The 24,158-nt window shown below is 35.5% G+C and overlaps 1 protein-coding gene across 2 annotated transcripts in view; it reads left to right on the plus strand.

Moving 5' to 3' along the window:
* Positions 1–597: 597 nt before the first annotated feature.
* The window catches only part of LOC115445241 (palmitoyltransferase ZDHHC8B), a 29,190-nt gene continuing 5,629 nt past the window's right edge, over positions 598–24,158 (plus strand). For both annotated transcript variants that reach the window (XM_037438422.1, XM_030171447.2), the window contains exons 1-6: positions 598–801; positions 14,080–14,198; positions 17,022–17,179; positions 19,590–19,762; positions 20,519–20,713; positions 22,136–22,319. In XM_037438422.1, coding sequence (XP_037294319.1) covers positions 710–801; positions 14,080–14,198; positions 17,022–17,179; positions 19,590–19,762; positions 20,519–20,713; positions 22,136–22,319 — 921 coding nt within the window. In that variant the 5' untranslated portion in view covers positions 598–709. The remainder of the gene's footprint in view (positions 802–14,079; positions 14,199–17,021; positions 17,180–19,589; positions 19,763–20,518; positions 20,714–22,135; positions 22,320–24,158) is intronic.

The following is a 24,158-nucleotide window of genomic DNA, read 5'->3' on the forward strand; positions in this document are numbered from 1 at the left end:
TAAACATTTTAGTAAACACATCACAGATGTTTACATTTCTCGTGTCAGTAGAATATGTTATATTGGCAAACTGTAAAGTAATTGCACCAATGTGGACAGTTACTTGTTCAATTTAACATAAGTTTGATCTTATAATTTTATCAAAATAGATCGTGTTTATGGCTTATACTTTTCACGTTAAAATACTTAGTGTGTATGATGGATTTATCTTTTACATATAGTTTTCAACATAAAGATACTTTTTACTAAATATAGCCATCTGAGATAGCCATGGGATTTGCGTCTGTTGTTTAGAATACATACGTAATAAGTTTTGTTCATGTTTTGTTGTTAAGTTTGTAAGGTAAGCATATTCTTCTGATTCATAAAGATTATAATTATATGTCCAATACCGGTTATAGATCCAGTGTTAACTAACGAGCTACATTCACTACTATAATTTACTAAGTAAAATTCACGTAATAATAATATGATTCTGTCATAAACAATAAAATATAATCATACATACTGAAGCCAAGTACACTATGCAATAAAATGTAATTAAATCTATACTAATTAAATTATGCTCTATTACCAAAACTAAACATCCCTAAAATTCAGTAGTACCACACTGTGCTGGTGAACTGTCAGATTAATAGGTGCGGCCATGTTGATCTGTAGTGAATAAAATTGAGTTAATTTGCTTTTAGGAAATTAAAATTGACACAATATGCCCAAATGCGACCTCAAAACGAGATACATCCCCGCGACATTCGCCTGGACGTTACTGTTGGGCACGACGTCCCTGTTTTTTTATTTCCCGTGAGTATACAGTGTGTTCAATCATATACAAAATTTATAATTTTAGTTTGACAACTTTCACGCAAGATTGTTGAATTGTTTCTATTAATATCTTACGGCTAAGTATCGGCCCTCAACGCTGGTGCAACCCCTGTGCGTACAATTCACCTGTAGCTTGTTTACCGTGAACATTTGTGTGGGCTACTGCACCATGTCTACAGACCATGTTTCTTACAATTAAAATGATATTTACATTAGCATAATAATTTATAAATAGCGTCTGTATGCTAGCTGTGAGCCTAATGAGTCGGTGCGATGCGTACTCATTTCCTGTTTATTGCCCAAATTTGTATAAACAAAAGGTGTATCATGGTGGAGTTTTTATGTCTGAACAATCAGTTGGAGGTTCGAAAACTCATTATATGTTACAATATATAGAAACCAGACGCTTGTATCGGTATAAAATAATAAAGGCATGACTCTGTACAGGTTTAGTAACAGCCCTGGACTTATTTCACCTTGATAGTGTCCAGTTCCAATTCATTAATAACTCCATTTATGATTATCGTGCATAATCGATACAGAGACTATTAATCGGTTGTTTACTCTGGAAGTGATGTGTGTACATATAAAATTCATGAAGTTTGGGAGTATAAATTTTAGTCTCACAAGTTTTTTTTATATTAAGTGTTCTTATTCTAAGTCTTCTTTTATATTAAGTTATCTTATTAGAACTGACATAATTAATAATTTATTAGATAAGAATTTGTTTGTACTAATTTTCAACCAAGGCACTTTTTATGTAGTGTGAGTGTAGTGATCAAATATAAGTAAATAATTGCATGCTGTGTTCAAGAAAACACACTTTTTGTCCAATATGAGCTGTAAACAAATGTTTGACCTTAATCTTGCATTGGGATGTTTTATTTTTATTCTAAAGCTTTTGTGTGAAAATTAAAACCTATATTATTAAATAAACATACCAGATTTTATTATAGCAGTCTTATAATAAATACTAAACATTTTATCCAAAGTGAAGTTAAGTTTTACATAACAAGTCATTGTCAGCCATGAACATTTTAATGATATATCAAATGAGTAAAAATATTTGTTTACTTTCATTAGAATATTAACTCAAATTTATAATTGCTGTTAAGTTTATTCCATTAATTATTTTCTTGAATCAACTTTGCTGTCGCACTATTGATAAGTTTATCAATTAAACATTTTGATTGGTTATAGCATCATAGTCCAATAGGGAATACTGGATTACAATTGCTTGTAGGGTGGTTAGGAAAATGTGGAATATGAGCCACAAGATTGACTTTCGATGAATATTAAGTAAACCTACTGAGTATGTGTTATAATTTGTTTCACATCACGATGCAAGGCCTGGGATATCTATTTGGGATAATTCATGCCCAACAACAATTTGTAGTATATTTATAAATTCTTAGAGATTATTCAATACACCAGTAGTAGTGAAGAGTCCATATAATCCAATTCCTGATGACTTCTCTTTCGTAATTTATATCTAATTATCATTTACTAATGGTGCATATTAGCATTCATGCACATTAGAACCTAAGTATATGTGTTGGTTATGCTTTTGGAAAATTTCCTCCTTGCTACAGCAATACACATTATATAAAGTATGTAGGTAGCAAAAATATGTAAACACACCTGTTTATTTGCCAATTTAAGTAATGGATAGTCATGTAGAATTGTGGTTTTGTGTGGGAGTGTCAATAAGGAGGTCTCTTAGATCATACGGTGCATGTGGGTCCTGCAATCATATGTTAAATGCTGTTAATATTATTGTTTACAGTAATAATAATATATATTATTCATGGAAATAATTATGTGGATTGTGGTTCGTTTAATATTTATGATTTAAGTAATAGGACTATACTGGGTTTTGCTCCTGTGTCTGCCCCTGTACAATAGTTTTTTCCAGGATAAAAAGAAGCCTATGTCATAACAGACTATAATCTATCTTAGTGCCAAATTTCATTTAGATCTATTCAGCCTTTCTGGCATGATTAAGTAGTAAACAACCGTACGAACTTCCGCATTTAATCTCTATTATTAACAAAAGATAGATTATTTATGATTGTTATTCAGTTTTCTACCTCCTTTAGAATAAGATAGATTAATAATATTTTTATGTCAATGGATTGTTTACATTTTTACTAACATCTTTACAATCTTATGGGCAGTACACTTTGTTAATTAACAGACGGTTGGCATGATTTTATTCTGCCTTGGACTGGTGTGTTTGTTGCAAATCTGCCTAAAAACAAACCTGAATTAACAGCATATTCTGTTTATTGTGTATTAGTTACAAGGCACTCATCACCAAGCCTAAAGACGTAGTCATTTTACCGCGTTTTTTTTATACCCAAGTATCAAAATTATCTTTGCATACCTCTATCCCAAGGGAAACAAAATCGTGTTCCATGTTAAAATAATCTAAAATTAACGTCTCAAATTGTCTGACGAAGTGTAATAATTATTGACCCATAAAATTGTTTGATATTTACAAATTAACATTTGACCTTAGCAGTGAGTATTTTAATTCTGATATTTATGCAGCATTCATGTTACGGAGAATGTTGCTCGTTAAAATAGTTGGACTATTATCGGGTTATGTAATGTGATAGTTGGAAAGGCACTAATTGTTAAACACTTGTATTATAGTTTCTTTTATTTCTCATACTTTTGTGTGTCTCTTTTGAGTCAGTCGCAAGTTTGCGTCATTATTTGCGTCGGGGGATATTATGACGTTTGTTCTTTTGAGTAGTTGGTCATTCATGAAGTAAAATATATTATATTGAACAGCATTCTCTCTCTAGTTCAGCAGCCAATCTTACCCTTTACTTCACTGGAATTTTGTGGAACATCTCACAACGCCATATTTTAAGATAGTCCACCAAGCTTTTGAATACAAGCTGCGACGTTTTGGCTATTTACTCGAATGGTAACCGTGCCTATGACAAACTATGTTCCAATTTTAAAACTAAATGGAGAATGAACTCTCTTCCCTATGCAGTTTCATTTTATAATCTAAGTTCTTGCGTCTCGTAAACTACTCTCAGTGCGATTATCAGGTCTAGAAAACCCTAATGCCTAAAGCTAAGTATTGTATGCGCTCAACATTTTTACGGCACTGCATGACCAGCGTAGTTTACAAGCTCCCTTAAATAATGTTTTTTGCATAATGAGCGTTCTCGGTGGGTGGAAATTATAACTCACTTGTTTTATGCCAGTTTTCTGTTATTAAAACTGTTCACCCATCTTGGTAATTTCCTACCACTTGAGTTGAATTTTAGTATCATCAGAACTTTTAATAATTAACACGAAAAGAAGCTTCTACGAGAAATAAAATTCTTCCCACTAATTACGGCCTAAAGCAAACAATTTAGAAGACTCAATTTTGACTTACGACTTTCTTAAATAGACGAGCTCTAAGTAAGGTATTCTGAACGTTCATCCCCGAAGAGGTTAAAATCCTATTGGACATACAGTAATATTTTTACGATTTCTTATTCTGCAAAGACAACTGGAGCCACAGCCACGCCTGTCTACAATCGCTTAAGGTCATAGAAATCAAAAATACATGGGAATTTGCTCTTCAAACTTGACATTGGCAGAATTGTAAAAGCGATACGGCCAATCACAACAAATTGGATTTGGACATATCCGAACGACAGACCAGACAGATCGTTAAGATATATTCCTATTTTTTTGTTTTTATTGGCATTAATCATTGCAGAAAAGCGTGTTCGCTACGGCCCCTGACATAACTCTTTCCGAAGAATGCGCAAATTCTTTCTCCAAGCATGTTCTGTTAAATACCGTGAACAGTTGATAAAATTCCTTTCACTTTCACTACATCTGAGTGCGTATGTTGAGTACGCCATGTTTTCGAATTTGTTTATGATTCATTTAACTTTTGTGACCTTCGTGAGCGATCAAGGTAGTTGGGAGGTCGCGGGCTCGGTCGTGGGACAGTTTTCTTCCGAATATAATACAGTAATTAGTCTTTACATGTATTTGTATTACTATTGTTACATGGGATGGTCCAAGAGTTATTTAAATTTGGTTATGTTATGTCTGTATCAACCAAGAAAAGGGCATAATTTTGTAGGCAGTTAACTTTGTGATTTTTTGAAGGAGGTAATTTAGAGAATTAGAAATTTAAAAAGCCCCACTTTACATAATAGTGAGCAGCTTGCCGTGCAGATAGTGTCGACTGACGAAAGGTTATTACTCCTCGCCAGTCGACACAATTATGCCGGCCTGTTTGAAACCGGATATACACAGGCTTACCCCGGAACGCGATATACGACTGCGATGGCGGGTTTTACACATATCCGGGCGGATCCAAATATTCTACCACCAACGGAGTTATAATATTAATTTGCTTTTATTACTTTAAGATGGTAGGTAAAGGCTTTCGTTCTGTCTAAATAAAATATAATGGAAGGATATATAAAGGGAATTTCGACTCCAATATCGAAGTTATAAAATAAATATTAAAACTGTAATTATTTTACGTAATGTGTTTGAAAACGGCATAACGTTTGTAGGTGTCCACTTATATAAGTAAGGACGTAATTATAGCGGCATGCGACAACGGTTGTACAATGTACGCTGTACAATATACCGCACACCACTTATTGTGGGCTACTGTAAATATATATGTTTTTCAGTTTTTTTTTATGTCTACCAGTGGCGAAAGTCCTTATAACCCGATTAATGCCGGCTTACCTTTCGTAATATATGTAAAATGTGATTATCATTACATTGATTTGTAGATCGCTTTCATGCATATTAGTACCTAAGGTTATAACTTATATCGTGTCAGGTTCGCTTACGGAAATTTTGATCCTTCGCCATATATATTAATATACATTAAATAATAAATAAAGCTGAAGAGTTTGTTTTAACGCGCTTATCTCGGGAACTATTAAACCAATATTGATTTAATTTTATTAATAGGAAGCTTCATTACTCCTGAAAGCTATAGGCTATTTTTATCCCGAAAATATATTTATCCCGGTTAAATTTTACGCCGTTGGGGCCACAGACAAAGGCTATTTATTTATAATCAGGTTTTAATTATTTTTATGAATTCAGGCGATAGCCTAGTTGGGTGTGGAATGGACTGCCGAGACGAATGTCCACAGGATCAAAACCCTAGGGCACACATCTCTGACTTTTCTATAAATTATGTGTGGCAGTGTGTATTATGAGTGAATTACCGCTTGCTTTAATGGTGAAGGAAAACATCGTGAGATAACCTGTATACCTTAGAAGTTCTCTATAGGAATTTTGAGGGAGTGTGAAGTCTACCAATCCGCATTAAGCCCGCGTGGTAGACTAAAGCCTAACCCCTTTCATAGTAGAGGCCTGTGCCCAACAGTGGGACTATAATACAGGGCTATTGGTTTTTGGGTTTTAGCTTAAGACACGCTTATCTTAGTTTGCAAGTTGAATTATGACTGAATGAGTATTAATGAGATTGTTATGTTTAATAACACAAAGCATTATGTTACTAATTGTTTTTGTATTTCGAAAGTGTTATTTTGACGCCCATTAGTTAGCGTTAAACCATGAATCATTCGCTCACAAAATTGACGACACATTATTAATATTGCGGTTGAAGTAACACTCACTTTGTAATGAAAATATTTCTGAGAATTTGTCAAGGACTCTAATAGTTACAATACATGTCTTGCTTATTTACTTACTAAAAGTTGATAGACTTATGAACACCTATTTCGGCTATTTTTAACACGATCTTTTTTAATACCTATCTATAGGTCTGTTTCTATACCGAATACATGCCCATGTACGGGGTGGTGTTTGTCGCGGCCCTAGGCACACGTGTGTATACTTTATGGCTGCCGATTTTCCTCCAGGACCCTGCAGTCGCTAAGCAGCGGGATTCCAGTACATTCGCAGGTTTCCCCCTGTGTTGACTGGGTAGTCCAACACACAAAACAAAACTAACCTATTAAAAAAATGTGGTTTGAAGTTTTCAGTATGAAATTCGGGATTTAACGATAATTTTGCATTGTCTTTACCAAACTACGCTGAAACTCCTAGAAAACTAGGACAGATCTACGGAAACTGGGGCGGATGAGCCTGACTTATAAACAAATTAAGAATATATTAGACGTATAACGTTCGTAATGAATGAGGTTGATTGTAGAATAAGTTTTAAAGGTTACAAAGACTGTTAGGATTCCGGAGACATCTTTCAGGATAGAACGAAATGGACAAGATAAGGAAAGCTTATTCCACCACTACGTTAGAGTATAACTGGAGAAGATAATTTAAGTCCTTAAGACAAGTAAAAATGACGAATTAAATCACGTATGTCTGTCGATAAATATTGTAGAAAACGTCGATACCGGATCCGGCGGCTGATTCGAGGAAACGCCATTTCCGCTTATCAATCACATATTTTGGATTGTCGGTTTACGAGACTATATCCCCCTCCCCCCTCCCGCTCCCTCCCTCAAACCGCCAATTGCAACTCCTAAATCAACGATAGACTGTCAAGGCCGTAGGAAAAAATGGAGCTCAGTCAAATTTTAAATGTGATATGTTCCAATAAATGAGAGCGTGAATCATCTCGCCACTTGCTGTATCAAACTTTAAGTTACTAATTAATTTTATCCACTAGTACATTTTTCTAGTCATTCAACTACCTAATAATAAGGAATCTGTATAATATCTTTAGACAATCTCAACGCAAGCCGATGTTAATTACCCTCAGGTAAAAGATAAACACTGAAGCCATTATCTAGATCTGGTTGCCATGAGTTTATGTAACTTCAACCGCGATCCTTAAGGGTATATTACAACCAAGCTCTGGTCTCATTGCGTTTGATGATACAGCTGTCCGATTTGTTACCCCTTTACACCTTTGGCCTTCCATTTCTATCCGTTCATATAAAAATATTAATAATTCTTAACATACTTTAAGGAATTTTAATTTGTGTTCGGGTCACACTGTAGTCAGTTTATTGATAGATGTGATAAGTATAATATAAATTTGATGTTATTTTTAGTAAGTAATTTGTACAAATGCTGGAGGTACAATACTTCCTTTAGTCTTTCCTAAAGTCTATTGGGGTTTTTTACGTTTAGAAGAATATGTAGTCTGATTTAAAATCGTAATTGGAAACACTATTTTGCTTATAATTGGAAACACGATTTTGCTTGTAATGCTGCTGAAAAACACACACTAGCACAATGGTACTTGTGTGTATGTTTTTGAGCAGCATTGTTAATTTAATACTAACTGATAAATCTCACTACATGAGTTATGTAACCTATATAATTCTAGCCGTCTGTTTTAAGAAATAAATTAGTTCTCTATTTGATTACCCGTCACTCCACTCTCAAGTGCGTTATGAAGAAGTTATTAAACAGGCCTACATAATAAATACAAGAACGTGCACGCTTCTTGTCGATGTTTTTGCACTGCATTATCAGGCGAGATATCGTTGTACTAATAAAACAAAATCAGGTTATCTAGTGCGCAATCATAATGATATTTACGTGCAAACCAAATGATACTTCTTCGTTAAATAATATATTTGTATCGGATTTCGTTCATGATTGGATGGTGCTCGCCGTGCGCATGGTGAAAAGCCTCATTATAATCCTACCCTCCAACCCTCGCCATTCTCCTAGCATTAAGAGGATTGTGTGCAAATGATAATTGTTTTTGCGCTTCGTAATCCATTTTAAACGGATTTTGTATATTTGATTCGCAATTCTAGATTTTAATTATCATGCCCTTAAAGTAGTAATTTCTGAGACAGAAGTCACTGCTGGTAATTCAATATTATGTTAGAGCAAGGCTGCTCGACCCAAGACCCACGAGCTATAAGCAGCGGGCCAATAAATTTTAAAAACCCTGCATAATTGAATGTGTTGCATGCTGCGGAGAGAACGAGTTGCGCTGTCACCAAATTGTCTCAATCATTGTACAAGTCTTAAAAATTAATATAAGAATGGTCAATGGCTCGGGAATGGGAATCGTCCGTTTGGCTTTACTGTTAAAAACTTAGCAGCCCTGTGCTACACCGATTTGTGTGCAAACATTTAAAGCCGATAAACCGCGCGTATCAGTAAAATTGTGAATTGAGTGTTATCTTAACGATTTCATAATGACTAAGTCAAGGTTGGCTAGTAACCTTGGGTTGAGTTCTTCTGCGTACTCCGTGACCGACCTGGTTACTTCGACAGTCAATCGAGACTTAAGATCTATGTTAATGCAATTAATTATAACAATAAGTTTGAGTGAAATAGATATATCTTATGGTCAGTTTTTACATTAATAGTTAAAGTTAAAGTTATTGTTGCTTATGCCTAAAATGACGTTTATTTTGTAGCAACTCCTTTGGTTATTACTATTGCTTTACCCTTCATGGATTATATAATAATGGTGGAATTGGTGAACAGAATTTCACATGACAGTGATTCAGATTTAACTCATCAGTGACTGCTCCCCTTATTGAAATTGACATCTACTTATATATTTAACACTTCACATATACACATCACGATCTTCGACGGGGCGCGCAGACGTGCAAACAGGGCACCCATTATTAACCTGTGTCTTTGGTGCCATGTTGTGATAGCCGAAGACCTTATCGCCACTACGGGCACAAGTGCCAGACTCTGGGCTGATACCCGGGATTTGAATCTGGGAGCTCAGAACTACTCTAACTACACTACAGACGAAATTGATTGTAACTAATAGAAGTTATAGATATACGAATTATCATGTCTGACTCTGATGTTGAGGCTACACGTGATTGTGAGTCATTATTTTAGCAATTGAGACTTGAAATGGGTACAAAACTTCCCCACTTTTGTTACCCAGCTGTTTTTCTTTTCCATTAATTAGTTCAATCACTTAGCGTCTATTTTTATTTTAGCATGTTCATGATTGTGTTTATTTTAGAGTTAGATGACCTAGTTTCAGCTAGAAATGGGTTTATTTTTAATAGATTTCCTTTTTATTAGATTTATTTCGGCGAATCGATGAAATCACTATTGATTTAATTAGTGTAACAAACTTTCTGAATACCGTATGGGTCGGTTATTCCTAGGATCGAATCAATAGTTTCAATGCTGTTGGGTCCAGGTACTTCTTCGGTGGGTGTAATTTAATCAAAAATGGCTTGACATACATCCATGTAGAAGGTTTTTCAACAGAGAAGAATAACATTTTCCTTATTTATACTTTGAAGGGGACAAGGGTATTTTGACAGGTCTAGAACTCCTCTAACATACCCTTTATATCATTGTCATTACTTACAGAAGTAAATTTTGGATCTGGTCTTACACACGAGGTTCCTAGAGGGTTGTAGACAAGAACATTTTACGTATTTTATAAAATTGGATATTATTAATTAATGTGTTGACTCCGGCACATGTTCCTTAACTCATGTCACATGAACCTAAAATGAGTAATTTCATTGATGACATTAGCCGTCTTCAATACAACAAACTTACGTTGAAGCCAGGGTCCTCTTTAATTCGTACCTAACTTAGTTTTATCTGGAATCAGACCCATAATTTGCTTTCTTCAAGACAACGTAAATGTGTCATCGTCATTGATTTGGTCACGCCCTGCCGTCTTCTTGGGCTTGGCTATTTCTTATTGATGACGTGTTCAGGAAGTTTAGATTATTTGGGCTGTTGATCGTTGAGAGTTGAGTAATGATGATTGTTACATTCTTCTAGCTTTTGCTCACGGCTTCGCTCGAGGTAACATTTTAAGTTAGTCATCTAGCAACATCAGTGAAAACTGCATCAAATTGAAACAGACAAAATGCTAAAAACTGTTTTTGCTCGTATTGATCTAATAAATATTTCCCATATTAGTTTTTCTTAAATACCTATGTTGACATTTTAAATGTAATTAATAAAAACGAACCTATGTATGATATCGAAGTCGATTTAATCTAGTCAGATAATATTTTTTATTGTATTATTGATGTTATTGTATACGTATTTACATAATTACAAATGTTATTTAGTCTATTTTTATAAAAGCATCGATTCTATAGACATAATTGGACGTGTTGACGTTTAGGTGACAATAATATGGAATTCCAAGATGTTATATGTGAGAGTCTCTCTGAGTAGATTTATTAGACACAGATTCATCTGTTTCTTTCGTCAAGTAGCAAGCAAGTTGCCAAGTGGTGAAAGTATTGTTCTATTCTTGTTTGAAGGATATTCTTGAGGGTGTATACCGGATACCTAGTCAGTCCTTATGGTCAATAATGCAATGTTTTCTCTTATCCTTTCAAGGGATGATTTCAAAAGTCCTTTTTGAGTGCTTATGTACTGAACCTAAAGAATTTGTTGTGATTTTACGATTAAACCTACCTCATCAGACTAAGCTCCGCGTTGTCTGGCTGTCATATATATTTTTTTAAATGCAGTCGTCTACATAAGCAGCTTAACATGTTCAAAACTTGAAATCGCCTGTACTTTTATGTTCTTAGTTATATTATTGCTTCACAAAAACAAATAAGAGTGATAACTATTCTTTGAAAAAAAAACAACGTTTCAATTAAAGTTAACGTGTATAGGCGATTTGAAGTTTTGAATTTGTTCAGCTTATGTGGTTGACTGTACATAGATGACTCATAAACAACATGTAACTTCAAGAGGCACGGTTATTTAATATGTCTTATTCATGTCATTGATAATGTTTTTCTTACGCGTTGTTTACACACGATAAAAATGTTTACATTGCTTTGTGTCTAACCATCCATATCTTAAGAGGCTGACTGTACCGATAACGTCCTTTTGATTATATTTATTATATTTATAAGTCGTTCTATTTATGCTATCTTCTACCTGGAGATTGAAATCATTGAACCCAGAAAAAGGTTTTCGGATTTCAAAATAAATCGCTCGGGTATTTTTTTATCGTTTTATTTGTGTCATGCAGGGATCGCTAACCTTTATTCGTTAACGTGCCAATATTTATTAATAAAATAATAATAGTTGTATCTGCAAGTTCAAGTCCAGGCCTAAGCCATTCTGGTGCGTTTTTTTATAGCACCTTTTTTAGGTCCCAAGTAAATTTTATGTTGGCATATATTGTTATAATACGAGTCCATATTTTTTGTCGCGTGCCGTTGATTCTCCTTAATGTAGTGGTTACATATTTATCTCGTTACTAGCTTCGATTCCCAAGATTAAAACTGTTAAGTTCTCTACATTCTTCCCCATTGTTTATAAAAATACAGATTTAACTATCCAACTAATTGAAGGCTGCAGTATAAATAGCGGTGAGGAGCGTGACTTAAACGCAGCGTTCCGGCTGACTGCCCCGCACAATAAACCTCACAGGTTTAAGATCTATGCACATGGGTTTTTTTTTGTTGTTTGTGGTAAGATATATCGCTTTCTTAATAAAATAATGACCCATTCCAAAATTGCTAATTTGTGGGACTCGTCAAACAACCAATTTCTGTTTGCGACCTCTTAGTTTTTTCCTTTTTTTTTTTCGTGCTATAGGTTTTGTTTTTTACATATCCTAAATAAGCTCAACTTTATAGCATCTTAAAAGAAAGGTAGGAAACAAAAATTAGTTTTCCAACGACTGCCACAAATTAACAATTTTGAAATAGGTCATTATTTTATCAAGAGTGCGAATTATTTTGTGTCCGTCTAGATCGATACCAGCAATTAACATTACGCTAAATAAATTTTTGACTAATTTCCGTTAGAATTCAAAATTATTGTTTTTTTATCTTTAATAAGCTAACAAAATCTCTTGTCTTTGCTATAAAATAAAGAATTCTTGAATAACACAAAACGCTCAATAAGAAAGCTCTATTATAAAATTTATCTTATTTTTCATTTTAAACGTCTCTCCTGTAAAGCTGACATTTTCAAGTTAGTGAAGTGTTAATTTCAGCTGTCGAGATAGCGACCACTGTGCAAATGGTCTTAAAACCATAGTTTGTCGTGTTCCGGGATCAGCCTGTATATATCCGGCAAAACAGGCCGGATAATTTTGTCGACTGGTGAGTGGCAAGGGATAATTATATCTCGTCAGTCGATAACGTCTGGGCATCATTCCGCTTACCATCAGATGCAATGGTGACTTTTCCGATATGGAAAATAGAACAGTTTGAAAGGCTCGTTTTTGATCGCACGTTGTCAGTACAGTTTCAGACTGCACCGCGTTTATTGCGTCTTAGTACCGTTTTAAACGCGTCAAGTAAATCGTAGTGTGCATACGCCTTTAGATTAGCGGATCGTCACGCTTGTGTTCTCTAAGCTAAGTGCGTCTTTCGGTATAGCTACTAGATTTTAAGTGTGTCGTATACCAAACTGTGTACCTGAGGGTTTGTAAGGCGCTTGCGTGAGTCGAATTATAGATAATCGTCTCTCATCAGTCGATACTCCTGACTGGACGCCAATCCACTTACCCTTGCAATGGAGAAGTTTTGCTGTTTCGTAAAAAGCATTTCTAGATATAAACACTGCTACTACTGTTATTTTATTTCTGCCACCCAACAGTATTGTCTTGGTTTAAATTTTAATGACATTACTCGTATTATTATTGGCCATTAACAGATCACTGCCCATATTAGGGTAATTAGCGCAGTCATGTTCAGATTTCCGTAATTGAAATCTTGTCAAGATTCTGGACAGCTTTGCATTATTTATGATAAAAGTGCGCAGTAAGGTTTAGATTGGCAAGAATACTCGCAGAAGACAAAATCTTCAAAAAATTTTTAGTTACAGCAAGATGACTTTTACAAATTTCGAAGCTTGCAGGACTACATTACCGTTAGTATTAGAAGGAAGTTCTGACGCAATTGCTACTAGAACTTACTAGTACAGGCGAGCAACTTGGCCGGTTCTTCTGTCCTCATTCCATTGCACATATATGATACTAGCTTTTGCTCGCGGCTTCGCCCGCGTGAAGGAGTTTTCCGGGATAAAAGTCCCACTATATATTTTCCCGCGATAGTAGCCTATAACCTTCCCTGGGTCTTAAAATATCTCCACATTAAATTTCATTTTGTTATATCACGTTTTATGACACGTTCCCACGGGAACGGGATAGAAAGTATCCTATGCCCGTCTCCTGATTCTAACCTACCTCTCCACCAATTTTCAGCCAAATCGGTTCAGCCGTTTTTGAGTTATAAATAGCGTTACTAACACAACTTTCTTTTATGTATATAGATATTAATCGGTGTGTATATAACGTTTGTTTTCACGTTTCAGGTGTCAGTTCTACCTTTACAAGTATCCATGGGTTCCCGCATACCAAGGTGTCATAACGTTTTTTGTTTTGGCCAATTTCACGCTGGCCACTTTCATGGACCCGGGCGTCATACCAAAAGGTCAGTATCATTGAATTTTATATCTTCTTGAAATAAGTCTTCGTATTTCGTATGGTTTTGAGAGGAATAACCTGAGACATTGGGAAAATTCTCTCATATTTGAGGAGTCTTGAAAGTGAGGGTAAATTATTATACAGTCATATTAGTGAACGATTTTTCTGATTCGGAACAATAAGTCCGGAAGTCTGTTCAATCAACAAAATAAAATTTAATCATAATTCATATGTGTGATAATATAGATCTGATGTACTCCAGTTTTGAGCATAAAATGTATCACCTCAACATAAGACATTTAACGCTTTACCCTAATTGACTGTGTTGGGTGAAACAGAACAATACTCTAACACTATAAGTAATACAGTTCATAAACGTTTATCGGCAAGATAACGTGTTCGATGCAGTTAATGTGATAATAATGTGGGCAAGCGAGCGCAGACCACCTAGATATCTGATTATCGACCTTATGACACATTTGGACGCTGAGGACGCAAATACCAACGGGGAGCGGGAGAGGGAGGGAATGGATTCTAAGTAGGGAAGATAATATTAGCTATACTTTTTAGTAATTGGAATATGCTTGTGATTTTTTGTTACAAGACTTTTCTTGGAATATAATTAAAAAGGATCCTTATGTGGCTTAAGGACAGTTTAATTTTGAATTAGTAAATTATGTCGCGTAAACCCTTGTGTAGTTTCGTAGATTGTTGATAAAGATAAACTCACAAGATTTTACCATTAGGTATTAAAGTTAGAAGGCTATCAAGCCTAGGAATAAACGGGGATAGCCAAGTTGGGTATGAAACGGATTGCTGAGACGAATTTCCGCAAGTTCAAAACCCAAAGGCACACACCTCGGACTTCCGAAAATTATCTGTGACTTTTCGCTTGCTTTAACGGTAAAAGAAAACATCGTGAGCAAACCTGAATACCTGCGGAATTCTCTATAGGAATTTTGAGGATGTGAAATCTACCAATCCGCACTAGGCCAGTGTGATGGACTAAGGCCTAATCCCTCTCAGTAGTACAGTAAGCCCGTGCCCAGCAGTGGGACAATATATAATACAGGGCTGATATATATTACAGCATTGCCTTCATCACTGAAACATCAGATGCTAAACATCATACATTTCGCTTATTCTTGTTCCGCGTGCTAAAGTCCCGCTATCGCTTCGTGTTATCAGTGCAGAAAACTCTAATCGACCTCTGCCACCGAACCTTATCGGCGACTGACCTTCTTTGACTTGGGTTGTGTTAGTACGAATAGTCTATTATGATCAAAGTTTCTTCTAATTTTTAATCTAATAAAATTATAGTAGGTACTTACTTTGAAACTAGTTATTTTTTATCTTTAATATTGCTACACAGTTACTTCAAGAAGATAGCTAAACTAACTGAATGCAAATAGCATCACGTTGTTCCTTTCGGGGGTAGACAGATGTATGAAACCACCAGTTATAGGTCCTACGTAATGGGGGGTGATCGTAGGAGTATTTCTGGCAGTTTTGGTGGTAGGATATATTTTATATCCGTCCGGATAGCGATCACTGTGCATAAGGTGTTATTTTTTTTTATTGCTTTGAATGACGAGACGAGCTTGCCGTTCGCCTGATGGTAAGTGATACTCCCGCCCATAAACAGAAGAAACACCATCCAACACCTCGAATCACAAAGTATTGTTTGGTATCCCACTGCGCTCGCCATCCTGAGACATGAGATGTTAAGTCTAATTATGTCCAGTAGTTACACTGGCTACAACGTCCTTCAAATCGGAATACAACAGTGACTAAACACTGCTGCTTGGCGGTAGAACTAGACATTGTGGTGTTACCTACACTCTCACGTATGAGAGACCTACCACCAGTGAATATAATCTGTAAGTGTAAGTGGTATCACCGGTCTTACGGCCCGACTTCGGGAGTATAGCATAATGTCTAACTGCCACTGTAGACTGCCCACTGCTGAGCACAGACCTCTCTTACTACTTAGGTTTTATACCGTTATCCTTTAGGATGCGCAACAAGCTATTCACGCGATATACATACCATCACAACTTTTCATGGGGTTGGCTGAAGTGTTACTTACTATATTTTTACTATAGTAAGTAACACTTACACTAGAATGCTGAATCCCGTAATAGAAGGCGAACCTACAGCTATCACGGCACAGTTTCAGATTCCGGCCAAAAAATATTATAATAGACAAAGACTGCAAAAAAATCACATGACCTGATCCCACTTTAATATGAGGTTGGAATACATACTTGAACAAATCTTGTACATAATTACCAAAGTAATACCTTTAGAGAATCGAACTCCCGGCACATGTACATTACCAACATACCAAGGAGGCAATAGCACCAAACGTAAAAGCCAAACATCTTGTTTAATTGTTCAATATTGTAAAGTACATTAGCATGAGTCAGGAAACCGGTAAATCTAGTTGAATGTGCCGTATGCGTCTGTCATACCCGCTTAACTTGTAACGCATCTCGGCAACACAATAACAATCATCAGACCAGATCACATGAATTTGACGTATTTTTGTATAACGACAAAGTGGCCTTATTGCACCTGATGGTGGAGTGGGATCCAATGTGATGTCGATTGACAGGAGATGAGTACTCTTCGGCATTCGACACAATTATGTCTGTTGGAAGCGAACGGGACGCAACACTCGTCGGCCACTATGGCGGTTATAACACCTTGTGTACGGTGCTCGTTATTCGGGCGGATACAAAATATATCCTACCACCATCATTGTAATCAACCTATTTGTAAGTAATTTCTACAGTATCGATACTAATTATCCTCATTCCCGTTCCAGCTCCACCTGACGAGGATAGGGAGGACGATTTCCGCGCGCCTCTGTACCGCAGCGTGGAGATCAACGGCATCACGGTGCGCATGAAGTGGTGCGTCACGTGCAAGTTCTACCGGCCGCCGCGGTGCTCGCACTGTTCCGTGTGCAACCATTGCATAGAGGTCAGTGTTGCTTGTACGAGTTTGGGTAGATTTCCAGACCCTGGGTCTGGACAAATCAAATATTCAAAAAGAATAGTGGGTAGAGACAAAAGAAGGTGAGTGTTGGGGTAGGTCAGTGACAAAAGTGGGCAGAATGAAGTCGACGCTTGAAAGGCAATAATATCTAAGCGACGATCAGTACATTTTTGAGTAGAGTGATTTAAATTACTGAGTGAGTGATATAAACCTTCCTCTTGAATCACTCTATCTATTAAAAAAACCGTATCAAATACCGTTGCGTAGTTTTAAAGATTTAAGCACACATAGGGACAGAGAAAGCGACTTTGTTTTATACTATGTAGTGATATTTTGGGTACATTTGTCGCTTAGATATGATTGCCTCTCAAGCGTCGAAGTGTTGTTAAAGCTTGTGTCTTAAGCCCGGTCCACACGGTCTTTTATTGACAAGTATAACCGCCTTATTACAAAACGAAGACTAACTATAGTACCGGGTTTAGTACCAGGTTTAAACTATGGACTAAGAAAAATGGTATTACAAAACCGAGTTTATCGCTAGTCCGAGGACTATCTGTGGTACTAAAGTTAAACCGCCGTGACACCTAGTTTAACTCCAGTACTAACCTCGAAACATCAAATTTCAAAGTTGATAATTGTGTTTAGAGAACCAAATATAAACTAAAATAGAAAAAATGGAAATAAATTTGATTGATTTAATGGATTTAGAAGATTTAAAAATGTTAGGAACAAATCTGCGGTTCAATAGACCTCGTAGTTTTCGTTAGTTAATAAGTCGTTTAGTCTTACAAATATAGGTACATTTTACATAAGTCATGGTAACTAAATATTCATTACAAAAACAGCAAAATTTACTCACTTACTTATTTGTTATTTTTTTCATTCTTTACATCTTAACATATTGGTACTCGTCTTGGTTGATTTATTATCTAATATGTAAACCGACTTGGAAATAAGTTAACGTAGTATTTCTTGGATTAAGAAGGAAATTTGTACTAATTGAATAACATTTTAATTTATTACACTGCTCATAACCAAGATGATTGCTTTTAACTAACCTTTTCTTCAAAAGTCCAATATTCGCCTCGTTTGTTTTGATTTATTGCTCCATTTTTAATTGGTATAACTAAAATATACGTAACGTAAGTGATTCCACAACAAAAACAATTACACTTGTGATGCTGTTGCCGTGCCTAAATTGTTTTAAAAGAACAACGTTCCTTTATGTTACTTGAAGTGTTATTAATCAAAATCATAAATAAACCGAAATGTAAACATTTTGATAATGTCCAAATATGCGCGCCGCACACTTCATTCCATTGTACGCTAGCTTAACAAGTCAACAGTGAATTAAAACAAAACCAAGCCATTTTAAATTTTTCAGCTTTAAGATATATTTAAATAGCAAAATAGTATATATTTAGCATCATCATCATTATCCAAATCACATTTTATTAAACATTTTGCCCTTCGTTTTATACATATTTGTGTTAAAAGGAACGGTGCGTCAAACGCGGAGTGAATGAATCAATGAATTACGGTAATTTTTGCTTATACTCTGTGGATACGAATTAAATCAGGGACTATCTTCGGTACTAGATAATCCTCGGTTGGTCTTGGATTTGTAATAAGAACGAATTTTAGTCCGAGTACTAACTTTAGTACCGTAACAAACCTAGACTTTTTAGTCTTGGTTTAAACCCAGTACTAACCTATCTTTTTGTAATAAGGCGGTAAGAGTTTTCAAAGTCTAAAGGCAGATCTACACTATATCAACTTAAGCTTACGTAAAGTTTGTTCAAAACGAATGCGTACGTTTGAAGTCTAAAGTTCAAACATGTTGCGCAACCCTAAGTTCGAATTGTATGCTTATGGATATACGTATATCTATCAATGAAATACCGTTTCAAATTGATTCGCCAATTATATTGCGTGTTTGTAAAAATATTTGCGTAATTCGGCCTAAGTAATATCGACCTTGCGTTGTACATATATGTACAAAGTTGATATTGAACTTGCAGCCGATGATGCACCAACATTCGCCTGCCCAGCAATACTGTAGAAACACATTACCATCTGTTTTTCTGAAGATCTTTATTTCATATCAAAGGCTATATGCAAAACATTGTAGCCAGTGTAACTAGACATAATAAGACTTAACATATCATATCTCAAGATGGCGAGCTTAGTGGAATACCAAACTTTGTAATTCAAAGTGTTAGATGGTGTTGATACAGTGGAATACCAAACAATACTTTGTAGCAATGTCTTGGGTGGTGTTTCTGCTGTTTATGGGCGGTCGTTTCGCTTACCATCAGGCGAACGGCGAGCTCGTCTCGTTATTCAAAGCAATAAAAAACATTCAAATCAATAAAAAAAATATGTTTGTTTCTAGACGTTCGACCATCACTGTCCGTGGGTGAACAACTGCATCGGGCGGCGTAACTACAGATTCTTCTTCTTCTTCCTGATATCGTTATCGATACACATGCTGAGCATATTCGGCCTCAGTCTATATTACATCATGAACAACAACAAGAACTTGACCACAGTCGAGCCTATTGTGTCGTATCCTTTTCATAATACTCTTCTGTGTGTTGTAAATGTAAGCATAAGGCGTAGAAATACAGTCCGGTCGCGAGCTTCGAGGAATCTAATCGAATGTTGACGTAATTACTTTATGCGGTGATTTAATCGATATTATGTTATCGATATAATATATATATCGATCGTAATAAAATATGTATCTTTCAGCCCCTGAAATTTCTATCCGTGGTGATTTGTAATTAGTTTTTTTTTAGTTATAACGTCACTATAGTTGACTTTAAAATGCCTCTTTAGTTCACTATATTGTTTCCCGCTTTGTTACCGAGGGAAGTGGAAAATTAATAATTCCAACTTTTTCTATTTGATTCATTTCGTCTTGAGATAAGAACAGTATAGTGTCGCCGAGATACGCCTAGCTTCACAGTTCGGTGTCATACAATGCTTGGCACTAGCAATCCTAGCTTACAATCACACTGGCGGGTGTGAGCGCGGGAAAGTCTAGTTTCTGCCTTTACCTAATTCGATTGTGCAAAATCGACAAAATCACTGCATTAACTCGTTACTTTAACTTATGCGGTCGGAGCTCACGTGTGGACTGTAGGTAAAATGACGTTTAAAAAAAACTCCTTACACGCGTTTAATGATTTCTTGCCTAATTTACATTTTCTATACTAGGCGAGATAAGTTACTTGGTAATACCGTTTTATCTACCTAATAATTTGTATATCAAACATACAACCAAACGTTACCCACAAACAACCCTTAACCGCCAACCAGAATGGTAATAATGGGTATAATCGCACTCCTCGCGATCCCGATATTCGGTCTGACCGGTTTCCACATGGTGTTGGTGTCGCGCGGCCGCACCACCAACGAGCAGGTGACGGGCAAGTTCACCGGCGGGTACAACCCGTTCTCAAAGGGGTGTTGGTACAATTGTTGCTACACTCAGTTCGGACCGCAGTATCCTAGGTGAGTGGTTTCAGACAATTTTTTGCATCCGATAGGTTATGACCTATCCAGTCTTGGAATTGTAAATAGGCCGTATAGGCCGCGAACTATGGGCGGCAGATTTCAGAGGACGCTCACTTGGTCTAATTAATCATTTGTTTATTCAACTTTAGTGCCTTCCATAATACAAATGGAAAATTATTAAGTATTTTAGAAACATACATATATAAACCTACCTACATGGGGCGGCGGAAATAAAGTGGCTTACACTCATCTGATGGTAAGTGGTTACCGTCGCCCATGGACTAGGCAATGCCAGAGCCATAGCCAATCCTCTGTCTAACGTTATTTACTAACAGCCTCTTTCAATTAACGATTCCATGCGCTATCTTTGGATTTGAAAATGGAACAAAGTGAAGTTTGCGTGATGTGTTATTTGATTGGTTTATGCTCGGTATTGATCTGGGCCCTTATTCTGTATGATGGTGTAAGCGTGTAACGCGGCCGTGTCATGTTATCTTCGAGAAATGTGCGTGGAATGGTATTCTGTAAGCCAAATTTCTATAGTCCTAAACATGACGCGTTGTGTTACGTGCTTGTTACGCACGGTTAAAATAACGTGCGGGATAGAGAATAAGGGCCTTGAACATAGCGACAGAAATCGATGAAAGATTTCGGCCTTAGTTAACAAAATAAAATAATTTTTCGTCTAATTAATTGATTTAGCCGTAAATTAAAAAGTGAGAGCATTATTTATAACTATAAAATTAATCTCTTATTTTTTGTTTTAAATTGACATAGCAATCTAATAATACAGTCAATTTTACGTCATTAACTATACCTTTTATCTGTCCAACCTAGTCTGTCTGCTCCTCAGGTTCCATTATAATTGATCTGAAACATGAAGGCTTTCTAGGATGAAAGAAATTTGAAACGTAACATTGACTGAGGTTAGATGCTGTGGTTGTAATTTATCTTAATTAGAAATACTCTTAAATCATCAGTCTTACTTATAAAAATTTCGCAAAGCTATGCTTAGTTAAAACACAAATTTACTCGATCAGCTTTGAGTAAAAAGCCAGACATCTTGCCTCATAATAAGGTTTGAACTAGGAACCGGTTATTTTTTGATAGTTATTTAAGCAATTCTTAACCACCTTTTAACGCTAAAACAAGTTTATAAGTAAGACTGCATAACTTAAAATAATATATATGCCAAAAACTCAGAATTCAACACTTCCCCATTCACAATATAATTCGACCATTGTTACGACCGATATTAATGAAAAACCCCACAGCTATCAGCTCTAATTTTGATAACAAAAAATAAACCAATCAAATTACTCCATTTCGTGATCCATACCGCAATATCTAAAAAAAAAAATGCTACTTTTATTCGTAAATACAAAATTACCCCGTTCTCAATTCAATTTTACCCCACAGTCTAGTCCGGCCGTCGAAGTACTTATACAAGGGCGGCAAGAAACGTCGAGAGGCGATGCCGGGCGGCGGTCACTCGGCGTCCGCGATCTCCACCATAGCGACCGACACACACCAGGTAAAGACGTACACGGCGGACAACGGGAACGCGCACCGACCGCAGGGACCGCACGCGCACTACAACAAGGTGAGAGCCAGACGCTTCACTCATGCTATGCTAGTTTAAGTTTACTCGGTTTAAAATCTGATGGTAATGGGGTAAATTTGAATTTGGAAATAGGGTATGATTGAATTTGTGTAAGGGGTATGGCGTCTTTTTTTATAAAAATATACTAGGAAAATTACTTTTTGTGAAACAACGCAGATATCTTTGAGATACGGCATAATAGAAATTCGAGAAACTTTAAATATGCACTTTTCTTAATATGTTGCATGAAGTTATCGTTATCTCTTATAATATTCTTTACCTTTTTCTTTATTATGTTCACTGCATAACAATATATCTAACTACAGCAGTTGATTGTTATATTATTTGGGTATAAACAGAAATCACGTATTGATAACTATATTTTTTTTGTATTTTCAATTTCGAATTTAAATCTTAAAAGCAGTATTCTATAACTACTGCCACTGACACTATGAAGACTTACTGTGTGATGAAATGGAGAAAAGTAAAAACATTAAAACAGTTTTCATACTAATCATCAACATCGTTCATTCCTCTATGGGCCAACATGTAGTTATTTTATTCTTGAAATATTTCAGTATCGTTTTCACATAGATTTTGGAAATTAAATTAAACAGAAACTAATCTATTCAGTTTGGTGCATCAATATACATTATGAGAATAAAAATCTATGAGACAAATAAATATAGATTCTTGTATTTATTCTAGCAGTATTTTATGTGAAAAACAGATATGTCTGATTAACAGGCGTGTTTATCAAAAAAATTAAACCAATAGAAAAAATTATACGAAAAATCACCCAAAATATATGCATAATTTCATACTAAAATATTTTTTTAATTTAAATAAATGATCATTTGGTCCATAGAGCGTATATGGCTATTAGAGTAGCTCGAGCCAACACAGTCATGCTTCACTAGCGGACAAATTGCTTGTAATCATATTCAGTAGAAGTGCCATCTAGTTATCGCGCTTTTAGAGCAACCACATACCTTCAATTCACATCATTGTTGATGTCGTGCATGTGAATTGAAGACATGGTATGTCTGGCTCTCCACTAATCTATATATTATGTGTATTTATATGCAATGTAGTGACGTGACGATTATTTGATGGGGTAATTTTGAAATCATTGGGGTATTTTTGAAATTATTGGGGTATTTTTCGGATGATTGTTGGTAAATGAGGTGATAAAGAAAAATGTTAGTCTATTACATTTGTTGATATATTCTTAATAGTAAATATGTAATATAAATTTTAGTAAAGTAGAAATATAGTAATTTTATTGTGTAATAGATAATTTATACAATTTTATAGATCGAAATCGATTAATTAAATTATCTACGACTAAGATTTTATTGCTTAGAATCAAAAATTAAAATGTCATGACAAACTAACATAGGACCCTATATTCACTTATTTATTATTAACAATTTAAATCAGATTTTTTTATTTTACTGCAATATATACCGCACTGGACTGGATGGACACACTAATTAACGCTTTCGATAACCTAAAAACTAGTATAAGAACTATTGTTCGATTCAATGCTTTATTTATCTGTTTAACCCGTTCTTAGCGAATGACGTAATAATATGTCGTTGCATAAATCTTTTTGCCCATCTCGTGATATCACGTTTTATATAGTTATTGTTTCTATTTTATAACTATGTTTTCTGTTCTACAAGTAATTAGTATAGTTCGCATAGAAAGGGTTATTTTGAACACTTCAATGGCACAATATATCTTCTTATTGGATATCGGATTCGCCATTCTGCAATAATAATTTCATCCACTAACTCACACTTGTTACATTGGCTTTTTGTTTTTGATTGCAAA

The sequence above is a fragment of the Manduca sexta genome, chromosome 14, assembly GCF_014839805.1.
Source record: "Manduca sexta isolate Smith_Timp_Sample1 chromosome 14, JHU_Msex_v1.0, whole genome shotgun sequence".
Taxonomy (NCBI): Eukaryota; Metazoa; Arthropoda; class Insecta; order Lepidoptera; family Sphingidae; genus Manduca; species Manduca sexta.